Genomic DNA, 12607 nt, shown 5'->3' on the forward strand with positions numbered 1-12607 from the left:
GATGTCCATCTATATTACATAAACTAAACAACTCTTTACCAGATCTCTGCTGGAGATGTGGTCAATCATCAGGTACACCTCTACACATTTGGTGGTCGTGTACTGAGATTCAAGGATACTGGCGTCAGGTTCATAATATCTCTGAAAAAATCACCAATTCTTCCCTGCCCTTCAGCCCCGAATTTTGGCTATTAAATCCCATGGATATGCCTATCTCCCGATTTAAGAAATCTTTGCTTAGGCACTTGATGAATGCAGCCAGGGCGGTAATACCTTGCCACTGGAGATCACCAACCCCCCCTCCCCTATCACACTGGTTTCGAAGAATAGACTTATATATGTCTATGGAGGACCTGACTTCCTTCTTAAAGGACTCCACCCAGAGCTTTACCACTACGTGGTTAAGCTGGCTTACTTTTAAAGAATCCCCAGATCACTCCCGCCATGTTTCCCATGAACAGATCCCCATAGTGTAGAAGTCTCTGGAACCCCCCCCCCTCCCCATTCTCCCCTCCCCAGATTACCCTTCCCCCTCTCCCCCCCCCCCCTCCTTTCTTTTTCTTCTTATTTCTAACTTTTCTTTATATACCCGCTCTCACTATTATACTTTCTACTTTTTTCTTTTTAAAATTGTACATCTTTCTTTGTTTAGTAAGAGGAGAGTACCTTGATATACCAATGCTTGTCTGATAATTATAACCTCATAATTGTATATCTGAAATATTACATACAATTTGTGTAATTATCCTTTATTGCTGTTCCTCTGAAAGTACATCGCTTTGTAATATTTTAAAGATGTTCTGTATTCTTCTTCAATAAAAATTGATTGAGAAAAAAAAACTACAATGTTATACAGATGGTGTTTAAAGAATGTGATTAATGTCTTTTTATCAGAATATTTTGTGCAGCTTTAGTATCATGGTCTCTAGTCTGGTTGGTTTTGTTGCTCATGTGTAAGTTCAGATGTCATTAATACAATATAATTTTATCTATAGTGTTTCTTACCTAATGTAGACAGAAAAGACACTGCATATTGCAGGGGTTCCCAATCTTTTTTGAATCACAGCACCCTAGAGTATCAGAATTTTTCCACGCCACCCCTAGCCCCCCCCCCCCCCCCCAAATATATAAAATGAAGTAGATTTTGTTTATATGTGATTGCAGCACCCAAGATTATTAAAGGGAACAGTGGGGATTATTCTGGTTCACTCACAAAGGCACAATCACTCTATAATGGACAAAACCATGTGTACTGCAGGTGGGGTTGATGTAACATGTGCAGAGAGAGTTAGATTTTGGTGTTTTATTGTTTCGTTGCAGGGTAAATACTGGCTGCTTTATTTTTACACTGCAATATAGATATCAGTATGAAGTACAAACCCCACCCAAATCTAACTCTCTCTGCACATGTTACATCAGCCCCACCTACTGTGCATTTGGTTTTGTCTATCAGAGAGTGATTGTGCCTTTGCGAGTGTACCAGAATAATCCCCAGTGTGCGGTTTTTCATTGTTCGGTATATATAGACATACTTGCCTACCTGACCCTCTCCATGCGGGAGAAAATGCTCTGTTTCTGGACTTCCCTGGTAATGTACGATTGCCATCAGCTGTGGGGAGCTAGGTAAAGGTGGCCATACACACGCAGATTTATCTTCAGATCTGGCTGGTTGGAACAAAAACCTGGTTATGGATGAGAGCACATGACAGTTGACCATTTGCTTGGAAATGCTGGAAAACTGACAAACTGTCACTCATCCATAACCATGTTTTTGTTCCAACCAGCCAGATCTGAAGATAAATCTTACTAGTGTATGGGCACCTTAAAGCTGTTTCACCACAGGTGATGGCAATCATACATTACCAGGGAAGTCCAGGAACAGAGCATTTTCTCCCGCATGGAGAGGGTCAGGTAGGCAAGTATGTATATAGATCAGGGGTAGCCAACTCCAGTCCTTGAGAGCTACCAAAAGTTAATGTTTTCCAGGTTTCCTCACAGAATCATAAGTGAAGTAATTAGCGCCACCTGTGGATCATTTATAATGTGTCAGTGAGTAATGAATGCACCTGTGCCCCAGCTAGGTGACCTAGAAAATTATGAACTGTTGGTAGCGCTGGAGGACTGGAGACAGATAGATAGATAGATAGATAGATAGATAGATAGATAGATATCGAACTCAGCCGGCACTCAGAAAAAAACTCACTGATAGCTTGCCTCTGTGCCCAAAACAGAAAGTTAATGCACAATGTCCAAGAAATAATGGCACTCCAGGGGCTTCAATACATGTTAAAACGGGTGGAACTGTATTGTAAGATCAAGCGCACTTATCAAATTGGATTGCATAAAGTAATGACTTCTACAAACCTATAAAAAACGTAAAATAAAAATCCAGCACAAAATGAATGAAACACCTTGGGGACAACAATATTTATCTTGCCTCTACTAGGACAAACTTACGCCAATGGCGTGTTATTCAAATCAATTGTGCATGGTACAGAGTCAGAATATTGTCTGCACGCTTGATTTAAAGAACACAGATTGTTTGGGGCGAGCGCCTCCTCTTGTTTTCATTGCAAGATGAACGTCCCGGGACTATGTAAAAACCGGACCCGGACATCAAAATCTGCAGTCCGGAGCATGTAGTGTCTGGTCCGGGGGTGTCCCGTTCAGGGGGTGTCTTGTCCGGGGGATTCCCTGTGATAGCTATCACCAGGGACATGGGGAATGGGAGATCACAGTCACACCGTGTTGTCCGGACCGTCCGTTATTTGCTACATGCCCGTACTATACAGGGAGGCTTTATTCTCCCCCTTCTCCACTCCCTGGTAACAGGTGTCACAGACACCCCCCGGACAAGCTCCGGACTGCAGATTTTGATGTCGGGTCCGGCGGTCCAGGGGTTTTGTCCTGGTCCGGATTTTACCCATACCCGAAAATCCCGAATATATATACAATGGCATCTGCACGTATTATCCTTTTTAGAAAAAAAATGTGGGGCACCAACTTCAGCTCGTTCTGCAGTTCCTCTGTCCCCTGTCTGAGGCTACAGTGGGCTCTGTGAGGTGAGCAGTGCCCACTGCCCAGCACGATGTACAGCAGATCCACGGAGCTTCCACGATGCGCTGCACACACAAGCCCAAGACAGTGCTCCGTCCCCGTGACAGAATGATCCTACTGCCTCACTCTCTCCCCCGTGTCAGAGCAGCCTTTCTACGGCTAGCACCCTACCTGAGCGGCAACGTGGCACTCTCTCGCCCAGCTCTGCCGATTAGCTTCATGGTTAACACATCAGAAGTTGCAGGCCATGTAGTCGGACAGTGTGAGCAAGCGTAGTCCCCGTAACATTATTCCCACTCAGGATGTCACTCTCTGCTGCTGTCCCATATGAGTGAGTGACAGAAAGCGGCCAGGCTGCCTATCACTCCCTCTCAGCTCATACCGGCAGTAGTCACGCCTCCACACACCACACTGACGCCGACTGGAGGTAGACCAGTTGCGCGCACTCAGTACACACGCCGGGTATAGGAAAGCCATTGGTGAGCACGGCCGAGCCTGTATCTGAGGGCGGGGAAAGGGCCCGCAGCAGGAATGTCATCATCACCTGACTTAAACAAGTGAAAGTACGCCTGAGTGACACACATACAATACATATATACTGTACATGGCATCCAGCAACACGCTTGGAGTTGTAGCCTCACTGGCTCCTGTGTGTGAGAGCTCAGACCCCGATTATTGGGTAGATGTAGAACTACAAATATACATTATATCATATATTGCCCTGCTTATAATCTAACACATTTCAAGGGATACCAGGTGGCAACTTTCCCATGTGTTGGAAACAAACTATCCAAACACCGACACAAATGGTCTAACGCAGTGGTAGCCAACCCTAGCCCTCGAGAGCTACCAACAGTTCACATTTTCCAGACAACCTAGCTGCTGCACTCAATCACTGACACATTTTAAAAGATACACAGAAGGAGCTAATTCGCTCACTTGTGATTCTGTGAGGAGACCTGTAAAACATGCACTGTTGGTAGCTCTCGAGGACTAGGGTTGGCCCCCAGGTCTAACGGATACAAATTGACCAACTGCTATATCAGGCATTCCCAACCACGGTCCTCAAGGCACACTAACAGTGCAGGTTTTAGTGATATCCAGGCTTGAGCACAGGAGACTTAATTAGTACCTTAGTGATTCTAATTAAACCATATGTGCTGAAGCAGTGGCGTAACTATAGGGGGTGCAGGGGATGCAATTGCTATGGGGCCCGGGGCTTGGTGGGGCCCGGCCCCCAGCAGGCTATCCCCTGCACCCCCTTGATCTTTTTCTTTTTGTAATATTTCAGCGCGGGCAGTTGCCACGCTGCCCTCTTGTAATACATCTCATCATTCACAGGCGCCGGGGACGGAGCATTAGAGCTCAGGGCCAGGAAGCAGTACATCCTGGCTCCGCCCTGTGAGCACTGAAGCCCTGCGTCGGCCGGGAAGCAGTGGAGCCCGGCGTCGTCCCGGGAGCAGAGGAGACTGGCGTCATCCAGAAAGCAGAGGAGCCCGGCGTCATCCAGGGAGCAGAGGAGCCCGGCGCTGCGAGGGGTAAAGGTTAGTATGGCAATGCTGGGGAGCAGCGCGTGGAGCCGGCGCTACCCGGGTATCATTAAGGGCGCACCTCCCCATGAGCAGGAAATCCCGGCGCCACCCAGGGAGCAGTAGTAAAGCACTGTGCCCCAGACGAGCATCAGATTCAAGGAGGAGAGCAGGGGACCACGGTACTGGGAAGTGGTACAGCCCAGCACAGAAGAGTAAGGGAGCCCTGCACCAGATAAAGGAGCTGGTGAGTGCATTTCCAGACCTGCCAGGGGGAAGCCAGTCAAATCCTTGCTCCCCCTCCTCCCCTCCCATCCCATCATTCCCAATACCCCCCCCCCCCCCTTATCATCTTCCCCTTCCCTCTAGTCTTACCACACTGTCCTCCCCCTCTCATTCCCCCCCTTCCCCTGTAATCCCTCTACACCCTCTCATCTCCCTTTTCCTCCCTCCCCTTATCCCCCCCCCCTCATACCCCACTCTCCTAATCTCTCTCTCCCCACCACCCAGTCTCTGTCCTCTTTTTTGCTTGCTCACCATTCCCTTTTCTCTCTTCTTCTTTTTCACCTATATGTTCTCTCCGTCCTTCACCCCCTGCTCTCTTCCCCCTGTCCCCTCTTCATCTCAACCCTCTCTCACTCCCCCACTGTCTCACATCTTTATTTCTATCTCTGCCCCTTGTCTCTTTCTCCTCTATATAGTGTCTACCCACCTCTTTCTCCTCTCCCTCTGTAACACCCTTTCTTTCTCCCTACCGTGTCTACAATTGTCTCTCTCTCTCTCTCTCTCTCTTTCTTTCTTGGCACCCTTTATCTCACTCTACCCACTCTTTTTTCTGACACCCCCCACCCCTCCCCAAGCAGCATTATAGTGACAATGAGGGGGCCCTTTCAGGATTTTGCTATGGGGCCCATGAAGTTGTAGTTACGCCCCTGTGTAGAACTTATAGCCATCCAGCATCAGAATCAGCCATTATAGAACATCAATACACTTTAATATTATATTTTTTTGGACACTTATGTAATCATATCATGGCAATAGATGCTTTCTATTAGCTCCGAACAAACTTAGACTTCCCTACATTTATATTTTTATATAGATACCTTTTTTTTTTCATCTCATTTTTAGAGGATACACATATTTACACAATCTCGTTACCCACACCTACAAATCAATATATTGAGTTCACCCCCTAACGTTATCTACACTTCCAGGACACACGGGTAGTCACTGAATGGGACCCCATCTAATAATATAGAGATCATTCCATCTTAAGCAACAATATACATCACATTATCTTAGGTGACCCACAGATATTTAGAGGGTCACCCCCAGTTAGTCACTACACATTATGGTACAACACATTATAATTGGTTAGGTATTTAGATACGGTTGGGACGCATCTCTGTCCCAATGGATACACACACCACACTAAGTATGATAAGCTTTATTGAAACTGCTAGGACGCAGTCTGTCCCAACAGACACATATACACATCACACACAGCTTGAACACATATCACTCCACCTAGGCACAATAGTGGTGATCGAATAGGATCCCACCAACCAATTATTTAGAAATTTCCCCCACCTATATAGTGACCACGCACACTGTGTGGTACTCAGTTAAAGACTCTTTATAAAGTCACCACATTAGATTGTTTTAGCACATTAATATTCCCTATATTCCATCTAGTAGTGTGTGCTTTGAAGAAAATGGTAGAAATATACCCCTTATATAATAGTTAGTAACACATTCCTTTAGCTTTATTTGATACATTCCCTATTGAACATACATTATAAAACCTAATATACACTCGTTAATGCAGCCTTATTTAGCAATATTACACATCAGACCTCCTTATTTCTAAATACCTACACAGCCATTTTTATTATATACTAGAGGTGGTACACAATGGATTGGACGAATAAGGCCACATGGAGACTACTTATCCCCTGGAAATACTCAGTGAGTATAGAAGTAGTTCTGTAAGTAGTTCTGGATTACCCTATCACACACAGTTCACGGCACAGGAAGTGAGGTAATACCACATAGGGGTATAAAAAACCCCTCCTGCTCAGTCATTACATACTCACACTCTGATTGACTAGACACACCTAACCCACCTGCAGGTAAGACACTTCTCCCTGACTACTGAATAGGTTGCACTCTGTTGGTCCTATATTAGCTAAGTTTGGTGTAACGGTTTATTAGCTAAATTTGATGTAACTATTTATGTAGAGTATGTACACCTTCCACTTTGTGGGAATGAGAACTGATGCTGTAATACATTTTATATACTTATCTGCTGTTTAAAATAATGTGCACTATGTAATGTGCAGATACTTTCACCTGTTTCATTATGACTCTCTTTGACCACTTTTTGATGTCCTAACCTCGGCTGACTTACTCCTTGACAAAAGTCCCAGTGATTGGACCGAAACGTTGGAGATTTTTCTGGACTTATTGCATCACTTGGTATGTGCTTTTTTTTTTTTTTTACCTTTTTCACGATAATAATAAAAAAACAACCTTGTTGTTTAAAAATATTGGCAAGTGCTCTTTATGTCCCTTCATTGGGATCTGGATAATATGTTTGGCACACCTCGGTGTGACCTTGGGGCACCCCAACAGTTGCCACAAAAAATGGCAACATATATATATATATATATATATATATATATATATATATATATATATATATATATATATATATATATAGAAGGGTACAGGGTCGGCGGCACTCGCAATAAATAAACCACACCAGGCGGATGTAACCAACGTTTCGAGGTCAAGCGACCTCTTTATCAAGGTGCATCAAAGTGAAAAAACCTACATATACACCTTCTTGCCAGGGTACAGGGTCGGCGGCACTCGCAATAAATAAACCACACCAGGCGGATGTAACCAACGTTTCGAGGTCAAGCGACCTCTTTATCAAGGTGCATCAAAGTGAAAAAACCTACATATACACCTTCTTGCCAGGGTACAGGGTCGGCGGCACTCGCAATAAATAAACCACACCAGGCGGATGTAACCAACGTTTCGAGGTCAAGCGACCTCTTTATCAAGGTGCATCAAAGTGAAAAAACCTACATATACACCTTCTTGCCCTCTGAAGGAGTTATATCTGGATTTTTATCCTTGGCTCTAAACTTCCGTATCCACCCACACTGATTTTAACTGTACGTGTAAAGGAACATTGTCCATTATTGCCTTTGTCTGGATTTCTGGCCGTATTTGGCCTTGCCTTTGCCCCTGATGAAGTCGTGTAGACGAAACGCGTTGGGCTTCCAATAAAGAACTGCTTTTTATATTCGAGGTCTTCGGTATTATTTTGAAGTATACGAATACTCCGTCTGAATATAAGTGACTGCAGGGTCACACCAATTAGGGACTATATACACTTTCTGGTTAGGTGGTACCATTTGAGCGCACTCTGGACACCCCCTTATTTGTGCATACATATATATATATTATTTTTTTTTGCTGAAAATATATTTTTTTGCTGAAAATATATTTTTTCAAAAAATCCCCAGAGTGCCGCTGTTGTCTCTGCACTATCATATATATATATATATATATATATATATATATATATATATATATATATATATATATATATATATATATATATGCTTGAGTGGCCGCACTCATGGGACTTCGCTCTTCACAATATAAATCAACACGCAGGAGCCATGTTCATAGCAAGGTTTCGGGAAGGTTTATTATCCCGTCCTCAGGCTTAGACAAAATGTAACAAACAGTGACATGCATGAATATTAACTTATCAATCTCAGAGTGAGATTGATGTCACTCACACAAAGGTGGAGCTGCTAATTCACAGATTTGTGTGCTCATTGGAATACACAAATTCAGTCTATGCAACTGAAGGTCTGAGCAGAAGACAAAACTGCTCGGATGAGGTAAGAGTGGTGTTGATTGGAGAGAGGAGATCGAGTAGTGTGGATGGGGGGGGGTGGGATAGTGGATAGGGGAAAGACTAAGCAGCACTGATGGAGGGGCAAAGCAACACAAAGGTGGAAAACAGTTTTGCAGATGTGGGGAGGTACGATAGAGTAATGCAGTTGGGGGGGGGGATAGACAGAGTGCAACAGATTGGGAAGGAGAGTGGTACAGTTGGAGTATCATTTTTTGTTCCATTCAGCTGTTGATGGGGCATTGGTTTCTATTTGAAGATTTAAATATGTTGTTAGCTCTCAACTCAACCAAAAATCAATTTAAAATGGAATGGGATGTAGTTGATTTTGTGGGGAAGTTGGTTCTTTCTGGTCGATTTTAAAGGAAAACAAAATAGTTTTTTAGTAAATATATCCCAAAATGTACTCAGAATAGACTCAAAATTGATAAAAAAAGCATTCTTATTGGCCTGAAGCATAAATACAGTATGCACTTAAGTAGAAGTATCTATTGCTCCTACCCTCTAGCTAACGAATGTTCAAATAGGCTACAGGGGCTACATTGTAGTTGTATTTATTCCATAAAAATAGCCACAAAATCAAAAATATTATCCTTCTACAACAAAAAACAGAAAAAAAAAAAAACACCTAGACTTATGTATGACCTATTCGGGCAGATGTATTAAGCCTGGCGAAGCGATAAAGTGGAAGGAGATAACGCACTAGCCAATCAACTCCCAACTGTCATATTTCAAACACAGCTGATTGGCTGGTGCGTTAACTCCTTCCACTTTATGTCCAGTTTATCTCTTCACCAGGCTTAATACATCTGCCCCATTGTGCCTTAATGCTACTTGGCCGTAGCATTAACGATGTTAATTGATGCGCTCTGGATATTAGCTGCTGGCAGTACCTGCCCCTGTAAATTTGTTTTGGAATAGCTCATTAAATCATATTTGATCCCTTTTATGTTACCTGATGGCTGTAGATGACTTCCTTTAACTTCTAAAAATAAAAAAGCTATAATGATAAAAATATTCAGATTATATGGAGTGAATTTAAGTGTAAGTAGCAATATTGAAAAGCAGAATCATAACAAATAAAAAAACCTGGAACAAGTCATCGAAACTAGAAACTATTGGCAACTATGGGGTCGATCCTATTAACCCCGAAGGGTGCGGATGATTCGCAGAGTGCAAGCAAATTTCAGTGAATTCAGCCCTGCAAAGGGTGCGAGTTAGGGTTAATTCGGGTTCCTTTTCAGCGTGAAAACGGCACCTGACCGGCAACTTGCACCCTTCGGGGTTAATAGGATCGACCCCTTAGTATACTGTATGTCAGATGTCTTACTAATTAATATTTTTTAAAATATCTCCACTGCACAGTATAATTAGTATTTATTTAATGAGGATCCTCAAAAAAAAAAATTAGAGTTGGAAACGTCTGACTTTTTTAAGTCAAACTTTGCAGAGATCGATCTCTAGTTTAGGTTTCTACTGCGCATGCGCGCACCTCCCGGTGGGGCAGCCCACCTTGTTCCTCTGCGCATGCGCGGCTAAGCGATGGCAGGAACTATCGATGGCCAGTGATAATATGTGTAACGACCACCATGTCAGCTACCCTGGCCCTCTGTGCTCTCCCGAGCCCACAGACCTCTGATAGGTTACCCTCTGCCCTGGCGCTCACCTCCACTGCTTATTACCATGCTGGCTGTCTGCGCTCCGTCACTCTGTCGCCACCAGGTGACAGTGGTGGTGTGCAGTCTCATGCCATGCAGGCTCTGGGTGGCGTAAGGCATGAGCCGCCATGATGGGTCCGTGTCAGGTTAGGCCTCTGGCCAAGAGACGCCGGCTGCAGCGCCTCAGCGTACAGTCACCGCCGGCTGGTTTCTGTCGCCGCATCTGGTGGCGGCCATCTTCTTGGTTACTACAGCCTATGCTGCGCGGCTCCAATCTGTGAGCTCACACGCTCAGCCAATCACAGCTCAGCTCAGCCTTCAAATACTGACTAGCAGGGTCAGAGCGACAGTCAGTACAATGATGTCCACCAGCTAATATCATTGAGTACTCCTGGCTACCTGTAGTTCCCACTACAGCTCGATCGTGCATCCTGGTGAAAGTCTACTCCTATCTCTCTGCTGATTGTCCACTGCATTTACCATATCATCACGGAACCCTCTGCCGCCTAGAAGGATAGGACAAGGTTAACCCCCCAAAGGGTGTCATCTTCTTCTTCATTCCTGACGGTTATTATCCGTGGTCGCATCCCTGGTTCTGCAGCTACGATCCTACTCAGCACAGATTCAACTGGACTTCATCTTCTTCTTATTCCAATCATCCAATCCTTCAACCAATCATCCAATTCTTCAACCAATCATCTAATCATCCAATCTTTCATCCAACCATCCAATCCTGCAATCATCCAATCATCTAACTTATCAATCACCTTCAAAGCTCTTCAATAAGTATTGTATATTATTGTCTTCTTCCAATTTATCAAATTCTACAGTTATTCAATGTGCCATCATTCATAACTTGTACCGCAGTATCTTTATTAAAAAAAGGTTTAATTTTATCCAATTGCTTCACTCCCTTCTGTCGTTCATGCAACAGCCATACATCAAAGCACCCAGCCTCCGTTACACTCCAGCTGGTGCTTCACGAAACGTGACAGTATGTTTTATAGCCATCGATGGTTCCTGCTTAAAAAGCCATCGATGGTAACCATTGATGTGGGATGTGTCGATGGCCATCCCTAGCTAGAGTCCTAATTGTGCTTTTGTGACATCTAGAATTTGCTTAAAGACTGTGCACTTATTTTTATGGACATGTGGATAGATCAGAGATGGGCAATTATTTCAGATGATGGGCCACTTAAAACTTCTAGTAAAAATTTGAGGGCCACACACAAAATCGCGTCGCAGGGACACACCCCTTTTGCCAATGACAACGCCCGGGGTGGAACCAGAACAAAATGACAGGGGGGCACCATGACCGGAAAAAGGATTGCGCGCGTGGTGGGGCGATTTGCATTTACACTCCTGAAACAGTGGGTGGAGTGCCGTATCTGTAAGATGGGATGGGAGAGGGTGATGGATGAGGCAGGTGGTGACAGGTGAGAGACTGATGTATGGTAGAGGCATAGGGTGATACATACATACCCCGATGTTCTCATTCATCAATACATACCGACACACTCATTCATCCATACATACCGACACTCTCATTCATCCATACCTACCCTGACTCACTCATTCACCCATACCTAACCTGACACTCTCATTCACCCGTACCTATCCTGATGCTCATTCACCCATACCTACCCTGATGCTCTCATTCACCCATACCTACCCTGATGCTCTCATTCACCCATACTTACCCTGACAATCTCATTCACAAATACATACCCTGACGCTCTTATTCATACATACTGATTCTCTCATTCATACATACACTGACGCTCTCATACACACACTGATGCTCTCATTCATCCATACCTATCCTGATGCTCTCATTCACCTGTACCTACCCTGATGCTCAGTTGTGCTCATAAGTTTACAAACCCTAGCACATTTTGTGATTTTTCTGCCCATTTGTCAGAGAATATGAATGATAAGTTGATAACTCACAAACTTTTTTTTCACTCATGGTTAGTGGTTGGGTGAAACCATTTATTGTCAAACAACTGTGTGTACTCTTTTTAAATCTTAATGACAGCAGAAACTACCCAAATGACCCTGATCAAAAGTTTACCTACCCTGGAAATTATGGCCTCATCACATGCACAGAAGTTGACACAAACAGGTTTGAATGGCTACTAAAGGGAACCATCCTCACCTGTGATCTGTTTGCTTGTAATCAGTGTGTGTGTGTGTGTGTGTGTGTGTGTGTGTGTGTGTGTGTGTGTGTATAAATGGTCAGTGAGTTTCTGGTCTCCTGAAAGACCCTTGCCTCTTTCATCCAGTGCTGCACTGACGTGTCTGGATTCTGCGTCATGGGGAAAACAAAATAATTGTCAAAGGATCTGCGGGAAAAGGTAATTGAACTGTATAAAACAGGAAAGGGATATACAAGATATCCAAGCAATTGAGAATGCTAATCA

At 44.0% G+C, this 12607-nt stretch overlaps 1 protein-coding gene across 3 annotated transcripts in view; it reads right to left on the reverse strand.

Annotated features, from left to right (window-relative positions):
* The window catches only part of LOC146068921 (GRAM domain-containing protein 2A-like), a 291321-nt gene that overhangs the window by 226485 nt on the left and 52229 nt on the right, over positions 1–12607 (reverse strand). The window contains exon 1 of one of the 3 annotated variants that reach the window (XM_083179268.1): positions 3229–3493. The exons of the other annotated variants lie outside the window; for them this stretch is intronic. Within the exon in view, the coding sequence (XP_083035394.1) occupies positions 3229–3278 (50 nt within the window). The 5' untranslated portion in view covers positions 3279–3493. Of the gene's footprint in view, positions 1–3228; positions 3494–12607 lie in introns of those variants that run through there. 3 annotated transcript variants of the gene reach the window in all.

The sequence above is a fragment of the Crinia signifera genome, chromosome 1 (assembly GCF_055691185.1).
Source record: "Crinia signifera chromosome 1, ASM5569118v1, whole genome shotgun sequence".
Classification (NCBI taxonomy): domain Eukaryota; kingdom Metazoa; phylum Chordata; class Amphibia; order Anura; family Myobatrachidae; genus Crinia; species Crinia signifera.